We start from the raw sequence: 16,064 nt of genomic DNA, 5'->3' as shown, positions 1-16,064 counted from the left end.
TTTGTTTTTACAAGGAAGATACCAGGTGGCTCTGAGCAGCTGGGAGGCCGGGGACTGCTCAGGGTCACACGGGTGCAGGAGACCCCATCTGTGGGGGCTCCTTCTGCCCAGGACTCATGAGTGGGCCAGGCTTGGTGGGTTTCCCCCTTCTCTCCCTTGTCGGGGGTGCAGGCCTGTCCTGGCCCTCAGCAGAGGCCTCCTTCCCAGCCCCTAGCGGCACCTGCATGATTAGGGCATCTCATTATCTACCTGGAGACCCAACTACTTACCAGCTCATACCTGTGGGGCCCTTGGAGCAGCACCTCTGTGTGGGGAAGCCACATGACCACCTGGTCACGGGTGCCAGGAGGAAAAGCAAGCCACCTTCGGGGATACAGCCTGGGCTGGGAAGGCCTTGGACACTGACCATGTGGAGCCCAGGCACAGAGCAGACAGGTCGGATGCTTCCAGAAAGGGAGGCCGCTCTCCCACTCTCTCAGCTGGTCCAGTGGGTGTGTGTGTGTGTGTGTGTGTGTGTGTGTGTGTGTGTGTGTGTGTGTGTGTGTGTGTGTGTGTGTGTGTGTGTGTGTGTGTGTGTGTGTGTGTGTGTGTGTGTGTGTGTGTGTGTGTGTGTGTGTGAAACAGTTTTATTGAAATATAATTCACATATAAAATTTATCCACAGAAGGGGGACAGTTCAGTGGCTTTTAGTACATTCACAGTCGTGCAAGCAGAGCCACAATCAACCTTAGAACATTCCATCACCCCAGAGAGAAACCTCACACCCCTCAGCTGTTACCCACCCGCAGCCCCCAGGCTTGGTGACCACTACTCTGTCCCTGAGTTGCCCATTCTGGTCCAGTGGTTCTCAACCTTTTAGGGGCTGGAAACAGACCCCTTTGTGAACCTTAAAGACTATGGGCCCTCTTTTTTGAGACAGAGTCACTCTGTCGCCCAGGCTGGAGTGCAGTGGCGCGATCTTGGCTCACTGCAACCTCCGCCTCCTGGGTTCAAGCAGTTCTCTGCCTCAGCCTCCTGAGTAGTTGGGACTACAGGCGTGTGCAACCATGCCTGGCTAATTTTGTATTTTTAGTAGAAACGGGGTTTCACCATGTTGCCCAGGCTGGTCTTGAACTCCTGGGCTCAAGTGATTCACCCGCTTCGGCCTCCCAAAGTGCTGGGATTACAGGCGTGGGCCACCGTGCCCAGCCACTACAGGCCCTCTTTGCAGAACATCTCATTTTAGGGTGCCTCCAAGCCCCCCAGGGCCCGTAAGATGTGCTGAGGAAGGCTGGGGGCATCCCAGGGGAGAGGTCAGCTAGGCAAAGGTCAGAGGATGGCTGGGGTTGGGTAGAGCAAATCAGAGGATAGGGGGACACACACACAGACACACACACTCCAATGTCCACCATCAGGAGAATAGCTACTGGCCAGTTTTATGTTGTGTGCATTTGACCACAATGAAGAAAAAATAGACCAGGCCTGGTGGCTCACGCCTGTAATCCCAGCACTTTGGGAGGCCGAGACAGGTGGATCACCTGAGGTCAGGAGTTCAAGACCAGCCTGGTCAACATGGTGAAACACCATCTCTTCAAAAATGCAAAAATTAGCCGGGCATGATGGTGGGCGCCTGTAATTCCAGCTACTCGGGAGGCTGAGGCAGGACAATCACTTGAACCTGGGTGGCGGAGGTTGCAGTGAGTCAAGATAGCGTGCCACTGCACTCCAGCCTGGGTGACAGAGCAAGACTCCATGTCAAAAAAAAAATATATATATATAATAAATTAATTTCATCCTTTTTTTCTTTTTTTTTTTTTTGAGACGAAGTCTCACTCTTGTCCCCCAGGCTGGAGTGCAATGGTACAATCTCAGCTCACTGCAACCTCCGCCTCCGGGTTCAACCGATTCTCTTGCCTCAGCCCCCAGAGTAGCTGGGATTACAGGCGTTTGCCACCACGCCCGGCTGATTTTTGTGTTTTTAGTAGAGACGGGGTTTCACCATGTTAGCCGGGATGGTCTCGATCTCCTGACCTCGTGATCTGCCCGCCTTGGCCTCCCAAAGTGCTGGGATTACAGGCGTGAGCCACCACGCCCGGCCAACCTGGCTAATTTTTAAATTTTTTTGTGAAGGGGTTTCACTATGTTGCCCAGGCTGGTCTCGAACTCCTGGGCTCAAGCGATCCTCCTGCCTCAGCCCCCGCCTCCCCAAAATGCTGGGATTACAGGGATGAGCCACTGTGCCCGGCCCTCCTTTTACTTTTTTAATATGGCTACTAAAAATGAAAAATCCCACACGTGGCCTGCATCATCTCCCTGGCGGACAGTGCTGCCCGAGAGTTCCCTTTCTGCGCTTCCTAGTGACCTAGTGATCGACTTTACACCTAGGCCCCTCGTGACGGGAAACCCTCTGTTGAAACAGCAGTGTCCTCGCCTCACTGGACTGGGACTCAGACCAGGTGGAAATGATGATTTCACACTCACAGCCAAGCTGCCTCTCACACCAGATGGAGGAACTGAAAGTTACACCCTTTGCGGTTATTTTGGATTAAAAGCAAAAAGATTTTTGTGGAGGCGCCACAAAAGCCTGAAGTGTACCCAGTGGGCAGGACCCTCCACAGGCACCTCCACGCCCCACTCCTGCCCCGTGCCCATAATCCCAGCACTTTGGGAGGCTGAGGCGGGCGGATCACTTGAGGTCAGGAGTTCGAGAACAGCCTCGCCAACATGGTGAAAGCCCATGTCTACTAAAAAAATACAAAAATTAGCTGGGCGTGGTGGTGGGCACCTGTAATCCCAGCTACTCAGGAGGCTGAGGCAGGAGAAGTGCTTGAACCCGGGAGGCAGAGGTTGCAGTGAGCTGAGATCCTGCCACTGGTCTCCGGCCTAGGCGACAGAGCGAGACTCCGTCTCAAACAAACAAACAAACAAACCAAAAAAAACAGAAACAAACAAAAAAAAACCCCAGCAACTCCTGGGGACTGGACCTGAAGGGGTCTTCAGAGTGTTAAGCAGGACACGGAGGGCAGGGGGGCGAGCTGAGGTGCAGGAGCCATGGGGAGCCCCCACCAGAACCCGCTACGCCTGCAGTGACATTTGGGCAGAAGAAAATCCTCAAACAAAACCTCCAAGAACATGCACACCAGTCACCGCTCATCTTGGACACGTTTATTGCTAGAATCAGGTCTTAAGTTCTAAAACGGGTCAGAAATATCCCGCGGTGAGGAAATGTAATCATTGTAAAAATAATTAGCAGGTGACTAAGATCACGATCACAACTGACAAAGACGTGTGCAGATCCCACGAAAATACGAACATTTGCTCGACTGTCAACTTTACAAATAAAATCGGGCTCCAACCCAGGAGTGGCCGAGGGGCACTGGCGAAGGAAGGGCTGTCGGCGCCGCCGCCCGATGCCTAGCACTACTGAGACCCCTCAGCCATGTGGTGGGGACGCGGGGTTCCCACCGCGTGGCCGAGCAGAAATTCCTTGAACTTCTCCCCCATCCAGGGAATTGTGGCATCTCGGAGGGCTGGACTGGCGCACGCCGGCTCAGGAGGGTGCCAGGGTCTGGGAATGTTCTCTCCACAACAGAACAGGAATGTACAGTCAGCTTTTGTAAAGTGCTCCGATACTCAGTACAAAAATACAAAACACTGATGATAAACATGGGATCTGACGGGGGGGCGGACAGCGTCGCTGATGGCCAAGGACCAGGCTGGGCAGAGTTGCGGTCGTCAGAGGGGCCAGGAGCCTGGGGACACCTGGCCACTCACTGTGTTCTCAGGACCTTGTCACCGATGGGCTGTATGGCTGTGGGGCTCTGGTTCTCGGTTGGCACCAGCTCCTGCCCTGCCCCCAGCTCCTGCCCCACCCCCCCTCCTGAGCCCACAGCACCCAGTGGGCGCCTCTGCCCAGGGGAGCACTTCCTGATGGAGTTTCTCCTCCCCTGTGCCCGTCTGTCCCCGAGTGGCGGGAATGTCCCCATTCACTGTATTCAGCGTCACAGGAGTGCCTCTGCCAGCGCAGTGGGAGAACGGCTGAATCGCCCCGGGATCTGCGGTTCCCAGGACCCTGGGTTCGGGTGAAGGACTTGGCCCTGGCAGGGGCTCACGTGTACCCCACTGGGAACAAGGACGATCAGCCAGGACCCAGTCCTGCCACCAATGCTTGGGGTGCAGAACAAGGCTTGACATGTGCCCTTTCTCCACCGGAGCCAGATCATGGATGGATCTCACCACCCTGGGATGTCCCAGCACCTTTGACACTACCCAACACCTCCTTCCTCCACTCCTCCAGGGGAGGGACCATGAGCTACAACAGCTCACTACAAGCGAGGGGCCCGCACAGCGGCCACTTGTCCACTTGCTGCAACGCCTCTAGGTGCTTCCTCTGCATGCCCTGGGACACGGCGCTCTCCACAGTCTGTGATGTGTCAGCCCCCGCCTGGAAGGCGGGACGCCAGCCCCGGGAGCTCATTTCCCGGGGGCTGAGGACCCTGCGCCTGGGGTGTGTACCCGCCCTGGCTGAAGCTAGAGGCCCGGTCCCCCAGACAGGCTGAGCGTGTGAACAGCAACGGGTGCCCTCGGGAAGCAGAGTTTGGGAAACAGCTGGTTTCAAAACCAATGCCAAGTAAAAAGGGGCAAAGGTCAACCCCTTTCACAATGGGCTTCCAAACCCATAGAACCTGACTGGAGGGCCACTGATGCACTGACGTTCCCTCAGTGGGCCCTGCCCCCTGGCCCTCTCTGCCCATGCCCCTGTGCCTGGCTCATTCCCTGGCGCTGAGGTTCATGGTGAACCTGCGTGGGGCTCTGTTTGGGAAGTGGATTCTGCCTGATTCTGGGGACAGATGCTGCCAACGCCACCTGGCCCCTCCTGGTGCCCTAACCCTTGGCTCCACTGTCTCGCGGCGGCTGTGGAGCGTGGCCCCGGCCGGCAGCTCCTTCTCAAAGCAAGGTCTGTTCTGTCCTCAGCTCCGTGCAGAGCCGGCACCGTTCCTCACTGCCTCGGAAAAACAGCTTGGAGTTGATCTCCCCGCCACCTGGATGGGGTGCTATGATTTCAGACAGCTCCCTGGTTTAGTTCTGGCTCAACTTTCCATTAAAAACTTTCCTTTTTGAAAAAAAAAAAAAAAAAAGAGATTCAGAAAGTGACCCAGGCACCACCGCTAATCCTACAGAAACAGCTGCGAGGCCCAGAGCACCGACAGGCCGGCCCCTGCCAGGCGGTCATCAGTGGTTTGCTAGGGAAGAGGAGGGGACAGCTGGGTGGACATGGTGACCCCATGGGGGTCCCCAGAAAGCAGGAAGGGTAGGCAGGGCAGGGAGGGGCCTTGCACCTTGAGTCATGGCCCTTTTAGAAGAAGATGACGTCTTCTTTGCTGGCGTCCTCCTTGGCGCTGAGTGGTGTGGCTGGCAGTGGCGAGGGAGCTGGGGGCCCGGGCAGGAGGGCTGTGCCCCCGGCCTTGAGAGAGAAGCCCTCGGAGGGGCTGTCAGCTGGCGGTGGGCTTGGGGTGGGGAAGCCAGGGTCTGGAACAGAGAGAGGGTTCAGACTGAGCAGTTGCCGGGTGGTGCCGCAGCTGCCAAGTGGTGCCGCAGCCCCGCTGCCCTGGGACTGGGCTCATGTCAGGGGGTGGGGGCTCACCTGGTGGGGGCGCAGGGCTGTGTCTGCTGGGCAGGATAGGGCTCAGCGAGCGGCGGTTCCGTGAGGTGCTCTCATCTTTCCCCATGAGCTTGTTGAGCAGCAGCTGCTGCTTCAGGTCGAAGGACACTGGAAGAGAAGGTGCTTGGGCCAGCTCCAGGCTGGCCAGCTGTCCCCACCCCCCAGGGCAGCCTCCGAGAGCAGAGGGGCCTGGCCACCCCCACCTGACACTTCCCACGGGCAGCCTGGATCCCATGACCTGAGCTGCTCAGACACTAAGCCCCAGATTCAGGGAGAACGGCCCCAACCTCGCTGCGGAAGGACCTGCAGAGTCACCCGGCATCTGGAGAGGAGGCCGAGCCTCCTGTGGAAATAGCACAGGCCCTAGTGACCACAGGACACACCCTTAATCTTCAGAGAACATCCCAGAACATCCCTGGTTGTCCCCCAGGGAGGCGTCCCCCAGAGGAGCAGGGCTGGCTCTCGTGCCAGAGGAGCCCCTGGGCATCCTCCGTGGAAACACTGGGGCTGCTCTGGGCTCCGTGTCCCGCTCTATGGAACGGCTCTGTGGAACCGGGACGATGAGCAGAGGCGCCTGCACCTGTCCCTGTCCCGGCTGTGCTGATCCCAGGTGGCCAGGGATCTCTGCCTTCTTGCCCATGTTCCTTTCTAAGGCTCCTGGTCCCCATCCCACTGTTTTGAGGGTTGAGGTGGGGAAGACACAGGGTGGATCATCTCAGTTTTGGGCTGGAGACCAAACACAGCCCTGTGTGGGGTGGCCTCAGCCACGATGCCAGCTGTGCCTTCTGGTTTTCCTCTCCAGAGGATGGCACAGGTGTCCCGAATTTCCTGGCTCCCAGTGAGCCCCTAGAGCCTGACCAGTTGCACCTTCCAGGCCCAGGCGAAGGGGCAGGGCCGGCTCACCTGAGCTCTCCCAGCGCTGAGAGCCCCTGCTCTTGCCGCCCTTGTCCTTGCCACCCTTGGTGGAGGCCGCCAGCTTGGTGGGGATCTGCTGCTGCACGGCCGCCTGCCTCTGGAACTGGTTGGTGGCGCTGAGCAGCTGAATGGGCACATCGCTCTTGGCCAGCCGGCTCTCGGTGGGGGCGCTGTCCCGGCGAGCCACCTCGGGGCGCTCTGCATACTCTGGCCCCACGCCGGACAGCAGCATGCTCACCCGAGGCCCCTCCAGCCCTTCCCCGTTGAAGCTGGGAGGGTGGCTTGGGGGCTGGGCCTGGGGGGACAACAGCAGATACATCCAATGCAAGGTTCCTGCTGTGTGGCCTCTGGAGAGCCCCCAAGGGTTGTGCACAGGAGACCCTCAACCTCGCCTGTTCTGGACAGAGCCAGGTGCAGCCTGAAGGAGCTGCCAGTCATTGCCTGTCCCCAACCCCTGCTAAATGTGCATACTTGTGGTGACACTCAGTGGCACCCATACTGTCACACACTCATACACAAACATCTCACATACTTGTGTCCACATCTGTTCACAGAACCCATGGTTTATAGATTTGTTTTCAGAGACACGGTCTTGCGCTGTCACCCAGGCTAGAGTGCAGTGGCACAATCATAGCTCTTGAGCCTCTTGGGCTCAAATGATCCTCCTGCCTCAGCCTCCCAAGTAGCTAGGATTACAGGTATGTGCCACCATGCCCTGCTAATTTTTGTATTTTTTTTTTTTTTTTAGAGACGAGGTCTCACTCCGTGGCCCAGGCTGGTCTCAAATACCTAGCCTCAAGCAATCCTCCGGCCTCAGCCTCCCGAGTAGCTAGGGTGCACACCATGGCACCCAGCTTCGTTTTTTTTTTTTTTTTTTTTTGAGACAGGGTCTCATTCTGTTGCCCAGGCTGGAGTGCAGTGGCGTGATCACGGCTCATGGCAACCTCATTCTCCCGGGCTCAAGTGATCCTCCCACCTCAGCATTCCAAGTAGTGGGGACCACAGATGCATGCCACCATGCCTAGCTCATTTTTGTATTTTTTTGTAGAGATGGAGTTTCGCCATGTTACCTAGGCTGGCCTGGAACTCCTGCGCTCAAGCAATCCGCCCGCCTTCACCACCCAAAGTGCTGGGATTACAGGAGTGCATTTTTTTTTTAAGAAGTTTCTAACATTTATGGAATGTTTTGAGCAACAGCGTTCTGTTAAGCATTTAGCCAGCTCTGAGAAAGGTTCTGCATTGCGGCATGAGCTGTTAATGCAAGGGTATCTCGTGCCGTTTGCTCTTACACTCCTGCACGCATGCACCCGCGAACCCTGTTACCTGCATGCACTCGTGCAAATGCACGTGCAAACCGGTCACCCCACACCTGCGCACACTGGCTGCTGCGCGCTCACCTCGGCCAGTGTGTCGGGCGGCAGCGCGCCTGGCGCGGTGTTCTGCTTCTTGAGGCGGCGCAGCAGCTCCAGGCGCTCCCGCTCGCGCTCCACGGCACGCTGGGCCTCGCGCAGCCGCTCCAGGTCGTGCTGGTAGGCCTGGCGCTGGCGCTCCAGCTCGGCCCGCTCCTGCTCCAGCCGCTCGCGTAGCTGCCGCGCCTCGCCCTCGCGCTCCTGCAGCCGCACGCCCGCACGCTCCAGCTCCTGTTGCTGCCACTGGCGCTCGCGCTCCCAGCGCTGCTGCTCCTGCCGCAGCTGGCTCTGCAGCTTCTCCACGGCCGCGCGCTCCTCCCGCTGCTTCTCGAAGTTGCGTTGCCGCTCCTGCTCCAGCAGCAGGTTCCCACGTGTCGACTGCAGCCGGAACAGCTTCTCGCGCTCCTGGATGGCAGCCCGCTGCGTCTCCACATAACTGTCCTGGTGGGTGATTACCGCCTGCAGAGGGCCAGGGCCAGGCGGGTGAGAGCCGCACCCGCGCCCCAGCCAACCAGGAAAGGGCACGCGTGGCCGGCCCCGCCCCGCCCCTGTACCTGAAGGTTCAGGAGCAGCTGGGACAGTGTCTGGATCCGCTGGACAAGCTGCGTAGAGGAGAGGGAGATTGATGCTGGTTATCCGGCTGAGGCCACATGCGCAAGGCCCTGGGGAGATGGAGACCCGCGGGCGCCTACCTCCGACTCCAGGACGGTGGGCAGACGGAGATCAGATTCCGTGCCTCGCGCCTCCACCTGGGAAGAGGACACCGTCAAACCAGAGAGAGCGGCTCAAGACCCATCCGACTAGACCCAAGCCTGCTTCTTCTTCTTCATCTTCTTTTTTTTCTTACTTTTTTTTTTTGAGACGGAATTCTGCTCTTGTTGCCTAAGCTGGAGTATAGTGGAGCAATCTCGGCTCACTGCACTCTCCAGCTCCTGGGTTCAAGCAATTCTCCTGCTTCAACCTCCCGAGTAATTGGGATTATAAGCTCGAGCCTCCACGCCTGGCTAATTTTGTGTATTTTTAGCAGAGACGGGGTTTCACCATGTTAGCCAGGCTGGTCTCAAACTCCTGACCTCAGGTGATCCGCCCGCCTTGGCCTCCCAAAGTGCTGGGATTACAGGCATGAGCCACCATGCCCGGTTTCTTCTTCTTTTTTTTTTTTTTTTTGAGACAGGGTCTTGCTCTAGAGTGTAGTGGCCTGATTCTCTCACCTCGGCCTCCTGAGTAGCTGGGACTACAGGTGCGCACCACCAGGATCAGCTATTTTTAATTTTTTTTTTTTTGAGATGGAGTTTTGCTCTTTGCCCAGGCTGGAGTGCAATGGCACGATCGATCTCGGCTCACTGAAACCACCACCTCCCTGGTTCAAGTGATTCTCTTGCCTCAGCCTCCCAAATAGCTGGGATTACTCCAGTGTGCCACCACGCCCAGCTAATTTTGTATTTTTAGTAGAGGCGGGGCTTCACCATGTTAGTCAGGCTGGTCTCGAATTCCTGACCTCAGGTGATCCACCTGCCTTGGCTTCCCACAGTGCTGGGATTACAGGCGTGAGCCACCACGCCTAGCAGCTATTTTTAACTTTTTTGAAACAAAGTCTTGCTCGGTCGCCCAGGCTGGAGTGCAGTGGCGCAGTCTCGGCTCACTGCAACCTCCACCTCCTGGGTTCAAGCGATTCTCCCACCTTAGCCTCCTGAGTAGCTGGGATTACAGGTATCTACCACCATGCCCAGCTAATTTTTATATTTTTAGTAGAGATAGGGTTTCACCATGTTGGCCAGGCTGGTCTCAAACCCTGGACTCAAGTGATCCAACCGAGTCGGCCTCCTGAAGTGCTGGGATTATAGGCATGAGCCACTGCACCCAGCCAAAGGATCAGCTATTTTAAAAATATTTTGTCGACATGTGGTCTTGCTATGTTGCCCAGGCTGGTCTCAAACTCGTGGCCTCAAGTGATCCTCCCAAGGCCAGGTATGGCGGCCTTACCTGTAATCCCAACACTTTGGGAGGCCAAGGCAGGAGGACTGCTTGAGCCCAGGAGTTGGAAACCAGCCTGGGCAACATAGTGAGACCCTGTATCTATAAAAATTTAAAAAATTAGTCAGGTGTGGGGGCGTGCACCTGTAGTCTCAGCTACTTGGGAGGCTGAGGTGGGAGGATTGTTTGAGCCTAGGAGTTAGAGGCTGCGTGAGCTGTGATCACGCCACTGCCCTCCAGCCTGGGTGACAGAGTGAGACCTTGTCTCCAAAAAAAAAAAAAAAAAAAAAAAAAAAAAAAAAAGTGATCCTCCCATCTCGGTCTCCCAAAACACTGGGATTATGGGTGTGAGGCACTGCACCTGGCCCCTGCTTATTATTGAAAATACATCCCTTAGTGTGGATAACAGGAAGGACCCAGGACCGGGTCATGACTGGGAACACAGTCCCTGCTGGTCATCTGACTTGTGCAAATCTCGGTGTTTGGAAAACGAGGGGCTGGGGCCACCTGGAGGTAGAGTGGGCTTGGCTATAAGGCCTGTGTGCCAGCTCTGGCCACAGGGGCAAGTCCAAGCCTCAGAGCTGACCAGAGGCAGCTGGCATTGGCCTCTGACCCCTAACCTGGGCAGGGCTGAGTAGGCACTTGGCCTTCTGATTCAAAGGCAAAGGAACAGCCGGGGAGATCTGGCATCTGGTAGGCGCCACCACATCTGCTCCGGCTGAAAGCTGGTGGTCCCTGTAGGGGGTTACTCGCCTGTTGATGAAGCCATGGTGAGTGCCCTGAGCCTGTCCCCTCCCCAGCCTTCCTCTTGGGGACCTCTTGCTTTTCCCGGGAGGCTGCAGGAAGAAATCACCTGCCAGCGCGTTAATCTGGGCTGAGATACTGTTATTCACCACAAAATGAACAACGCTTGTCGATGCTGATAAGACTAAAACTGGACAACCCCAGCAGAAGCTGCTCACACGCATGAATCCTTATGATGACTCAGACTGTACCGAGCAAATGGATATCCACGTACCACCTGCGGCGATTCCTCGGAGCTCCCAGGAATGTCACTGTCACTGAGCTTCAAGTCCAGGCTGTTTGGGGGGCCTCGCCAGTCTCGGGGCCTGGGGTCGGTGCTGCTGACTTTCTTCTTGAAACTGCCATCTGAGAACCCCAAGCCAGGGGCGTGAGGATGCTGCCATCCCATGGGGAAGGGGAAGCTTCCCAGTCCACCCCTAGCCCCTGCCCAGGTAGGAAACCCAGGCTGGGCCCGAATGGTGGCATCTGCAGCACAGATGCCTGCTGGAGAGGGGCGGGCTGGTCTGGGTGCTGCTATCACAACACAACCAACAATGTCTGGAGGGTTTCAGAAGGTTCCAGAAAACCGGCTGGGCGCAGTGGCTCATGCCTGCAATCCCAGCACTTTCGGAGGCTGAGGTGCGCGGATCACCTGAGGTCAGGAGTTCGAGACCAGCCTGGCCAACGTGGCAAAGCCCCATCTCTACTAAAAATACAAAAAGTAGCTGGGTGTGGTGGTGTGTGCTTGTAGTCCCAGCTACTTGGGAGGCTGAGGCGGGAGAATCGCTTGAACCTGAGAGGCGGAGGTTGCAGAGAGCCGAGATTGTACCACTGCACTCCAGCCCGGGCGACAGAGCGAGACTCTGTCTCAACAACAACAAAAAAGAAGGTTCCAGGAAACCCTACACAAGCTAATGTGCATCCTGAGGGGTGGTGCTGGGGGCAGGAGGGGAGACGGCCCCACTCTTACCCTTGGTGGGGCTGTTTGTGCAGTCGTAGCCCGCGAAGGTCTCAGCCCTCCTGGGCGGGCCTGTGGAGCTGCCTCTGTCTTCCGCCTGGCCGTTGGCGCTGCCCAGCCGCCTGCAGATCAGGCTCTGGATGCCCTCGACTGTGGAAGGAAGGGGACAGGAGGCACGGGTCGCCCTGCGGAAGTGTGCTGGGGGAATATGGAGTGATGGGGCAGCGAGACTGGGGTGGATGGAGGGACTCACTGGGGTGGTGACCGCCTGCCCCCCACTGTCTGCCATGGGATTTCAGCCCCACTGTCCCTGTGCACACCCTTACTTTAGGTATGACCACCAGGACAGGCCAATCCACGTCTAAGTGGGAGGACAGGGCTGTGGGGCAGCCATGGGGAGGGCGGGTACAGGCTCCTGCAGGTCCTTCCACCAGGCCGCCCCGGGCCAGGGGCTGGCGAATGCTGGATGTGGCCCTGCCCAGGGCCAGCAGGAAACACTTGGTGTGTTATATGACAATGACCATACACTGATTGTGTGACAATGGCCATACGGGAGAGTGACCTTGTGGGGAAGGGCTGTCCACAGAAAGCCCTCTAGGACCAACAGGCCGTGGCCAGGCACAGAGGTGGGGACAAGAACATTCCAGCCCAAGGTGCGGGATATGAGAGTGTCCCCATGGGGCCAAGAACAATGGCCGTTGGAGCCGGGTGGAAGGATGTCAGTGGGGCTGGAGGGAGAAAGACTGACCCCCGTCTCTGCCTTCTTATTCTGCGGAAAGGCTCTGGAAGGCAGGGGCTGCGTTGGCTTCCCTCACTGTTGAAAGAGCAGATTGAGGCAGGGCGCGGTGGCTCACGCCTACAATCCCAGCACCTTGGGAGGCAGAGGAGAGTGGATCATCTGAGGTCAGGAGTTCGAGACCAGCCTGGCCAACATGGTGAAACCCAATCTCTACTAAAAATACAAAAATTAGCTGGGTGTGGTGGCGGGTGCCTGTAATCCCAGCTACCCAGGAGGCTGAGGCAGGAGAATCACTTGAACCCAGGAGGTGGAGGTTGCAGTGAGCCGAGATCACGCCACTGCACTCTAGCCTGGGTGACAAAGCGAGACTCCATGTCAAAAAGAAAAAAAGAAAAAAAGAAAGGGCAGACTGGGCGCTGACTGCCTGCCCAAGCGGCCAGCCCAGGGGCCTGGCGGCTGTGTTGGAGCTGTGCTGGGGACCCACTGAGGGAGTGTGCGTGTGTTTTTCTGGGGATATCACCAAGGACCCACCTCCCAGGAAGAAGAGGAACCTCTGGTGGGTAGAGAACCAGTCTCAGTCAACTTCAGATCCTCCCCACGGCCCGGCTTACAGCCTCTGCATGCAGGGAGCATCAGAGCGGTTGTTGGATGAGGAGAAAGTGCTTTATGTCTACAAGGAGGGGTTTGGCCTAGATTATGTCTAAGGCCCTTCTGGCTCTGGCAGGCACCAGTGGGGGGTCAGTGCTGCTCCTGGGTCCCCCCAGATAGAAGCCTGTCCTGGACAGGGTGCCGTGTCGGCCATAATGAGCCGTGAGCCTGGCCTGGGGTCCCCTGAGGAGCCCACCCAGGCAAGACTGCACCCTTGAGGTGTGGGCAGCCAACTTACTCTCGCTCATGGCCGACTGGAGAATTAGCCCCCCCTGCAGGGTCTCGGATGGGTCCCCTCCACGGAATAGGCCTCGGGGCTGGGGCAGGTCTTCGAGGCCGCCCATCTCGGCCATCTCCAGGTAGATCTGCTGTTTCTCCAGGAGGCTCTGCGCGATCAGCTGGTCTTTCATGCTCAACCGCTCTGCAGAGTGATGGTGGAGGTGGCAGTCAGCCGGGTCGGCCTTCCCTGGAATTGTCTGAGCCCCAGGGACTGGCCTAAGGATGAGGACTCCCGCTGGCCCTGCCCTGAGGTAGGCTGCCCCCTTGTGTCCTACATTCCTGGGAAGTAGGGGAGGGCATGGCCTTGTCCTCTGATTATTTTCCCCCTCGTTGTAGAAATCAGGTGAGCTGTGGTGGCTCAGGCCCGCGATCCCAGTACTTAGGGAGGTCAAGGTAGGAGGACTCTTGCGGCCTGGAGTTCGAGACCAGCCTGGGCAACGTAATGAGACTGTCTCTACAAATAAAAAATTAGCTGGTTGTGGTGGTGCATGCCTGGGAAATGAGGCAGGAGGATCGCTTGAGCCCAGGAGTTCAAGGCTGCAGTGAGCTATGACTGCACTACTGCACTCTAGCCTGGCCAACAAAGCAAGATCCTGTCTCTAAAAGAAATAAAATAAAATCAAACACAGTAGGGTGTGAATGAGGACTGTATCAGGCCCATTTATTAGTCTGGGACCAACTTAGAGCCTTAGAAAACTGAATTTTCTGTCCTCCCTTTCTTTCTTTCCTTCCTTCTTCTTTTGAGAAGGAGTCTCGCTCTGTCGCCCAGGCTGGAATGCAGTGGCATGATCTCGGCTCACTGCAACCACCACCTCTCGGGTTCAAGTGATTCTCCTGCCTCAGCCTCCCGAGTAGCTGGGACCACAGGCATGCACCACCATGCCTGGCTAATTTTTTGTATTTTTAGTAGAAACGGGGTTTTGCCATCTTGGCTAGGCTGGTCTCAAAATCCTGATCTCAAGTGATCCACCCGCTTCAGCCTCCCAAAGTGCTGGGATTACAGGCGTGAGCCACCGCACTCAGCCTAATTTTTAAATTTTTTGTAGAGACGGGGTTTCGCCATGTTGTCCAGTCTGGTCTCAAACTCTTGGCTTCCAGTGATCCATCTGCCTCAGCCTCCCAAAGTGCTGGGATTACAGGCATGAGCCACCATACCAGGCCACTTATTGTTTTAGTATTATCCAATTTAGAAATGAATAATATAGGGCCGGGAGTGGTGGCTCACACCTGTAATCCCAGCACTTTGGGAGGCCGAGGCAGGCAGATCACGAGGTCAAGAGATCGAGACCATCCTGGTCAACATGGTGAAACCCCATCTCTACTAAAAACACAAAAATTAGTGGGGCGTGGTGGCGCACGCCTGTAGTCCCAGCTACTCGGGAGGCTGAGGCAGGAGAATCCCTTGGACCTGAGAGGCAGAGCTTGTAGCAAGCCGAGATCACACCACTGCACTCCAGCCTGGCGACAGAGCAAGGCTCCGTTTAAAAAAAAAAAAGATAAAATAAAAAAAAATACAGACAGTGAAAGGGAAGAAGGTAGCTTACTACAGGCTACAGGGTACCAGGAATTGTTCTTGACAAAGTGCTCACTGAATGTGGATGAACCTTAACATCACACCCAGCGAGAGAAGCCAGACCCAAAAGGCCGTGTGGTGTGTGACTCCATTTATGTGGCATGTCCAGGACAGGCCAATCCACAGGGACAGGAAGTAGATTCCTGCTGCCAGGGTTGGGGCACGGGGTGGGGAGTGACTGTTAAGGGGGATGGGGCTTCTTTCTGGGGTGGTGGAATGTTCTAAAGTTAACATGATTCTGGCTGCATAATTGGAAATGCACTAAAATGCCACTGAACCCAATGTTTGGGAGGGTGAGTGGTATGGTGTGTGAATTACATCTCAATAGTGTAATTAAACAAACAGGGAGGAGGAAGCTCTGGAAGGAGGCTGTGGGGGCCCTGTGCTATTCCTTTGTATGGGACTGGGATGCCCTGTCGAGCTCCTGGCTGCACGAGGATGGGGTGGTGGCGGCATGTGTGGCTGTGCGGTCGGCTCTGGAAGGGGCTCAGGGCCCCTGAGCTCTCCTCCCTCCCTCTCCCACATACCCCTGAAGGGCTAAGTGACCTCTGGAGATCGCTATGTCATGGCACAGCCCCGTTCTAATGCTTCACAGAGCTGCAGGACATGGCACAGCCCACGGGAAAACACCGGGTCACCTGGGGGGCAGTTCGCCCTCTGTGGCCAGTCCCGATGGGGGGCCCAGGGCTCACCATACAAGGGGTGTGCCCACAACGCCGTCTCCCCCTCACCTTGAAAGTCCTGGAGTCTTGTGGCGCGGGCCTCAACCACCTTCCTTTCCTCTTCGGGCAGGCTGAAGGGCCCCTCCTCCTCATCAGGACAGCTGCAGGGAGGGGAGTCGGGTGGGTAACTGCGCTTCCCAGGCAGGCCGGCCTCTGGCACAGACGCTGGTTCTGCAGAACCAGCCGCCATGACCGTCTCTGACTTTGGGAGTGATTTAGCTCGTTCGTGGTGCAGGAGGACGAGGAGGAGAAGAGAGAGAGCCACTGACATTCATCCGGCCCCAAAGCGCCAGGGCATAACCAGGAAGAGGCTTTACGAGCCTGCCTGTGACTTGGAGGAGGAGTCCAGGGGACCTGCCAGGTGCAGGTGGATGGCTGCAAGCCCCACAGAGCTACAGCTACTGTGGATGGGGGAGTCTGAAC

The 16,064-nt window shown here is 56.9% G+C and overlaps 1 protein-coding gene across 3 annotated transcripts in view; it reads right to left on the bottom strand.

The window, feature by feature from the left end:
* Window positions 1-3,129: 3,129 nt before the first annotated feature.
* LOC129020824 (rho guanine nucleotide exchange factor 18) overlaps window positions 3,130-16,064 on the bottom strand; it is a 74,014-nt gene continuing 61,079 nt past the window's right edge. For all 3 annotated transcript variants that reach the window (XM_054465667.2, XM_063658012.1, XM_054465665.2), the window contains 11 exons: window positions 15,651-15,742; window positions 13,306-13,488; window positions 11,693-11,830; window positions 10,958-11,088; window positions 8,658-8,714; window positions 8,520-8,567; window positions 7,954-8,424; window positions 6,545-6,851; window positions 5,624-5,749; window positions 5,319-5,508; window positions 3,130-5,092 (listed from right to left, as the gene is read on the bottom strand). In XM_054465667.2, coding sequence (XP_054321642.2) covers window positions 5,336-5,508; window positions 5,624-5,749; window positions 6,545-6,851; window positions 7,954-8,424; window positions 8,520-8,567; window positions 8,658-8,714; window positions 10,958-11,088; window positions 11,693-11,830; window positions 13,306-13,488; window positions 15,651-15,742 — 1,726 coding nt within the window. In that variant the 3' untranslated portion in view covers window positions 3,130-5,092; window positions 5,319-5,335. The remainder of the gene's footprint in view (window positions 5,093-5,318; window positions 5,509-5,623; window positions 5,750-6,544; window positions 6,852-7,953; window positions 8,425-8,519; window positions 8,568-8,657; window positions 8,715-10,957; window positions 11,089-11,692; window positions 11,831-13,305; window positions 13,489-15,650; window positions 15,743-16,064) is intronic.

Source organism: Pongo pygmaeus, chromosome 20, assembly GCF_028885625.2.
Source record: "Pongo pygmaeus isolate AG05252 chromosome 20, NHGRI_mPonPyg2-v2.0_pri, whole genome shotgun sequence".
Lineage (NCBI taxonomy): Eukaryota > Metazoa > Chordata > Mammalia > Primates > Hominidae > Pongo > Pongo pygmaeus.
This window is presented reverse-complemented; position numbering and strand designations above follow the sequence as displayed.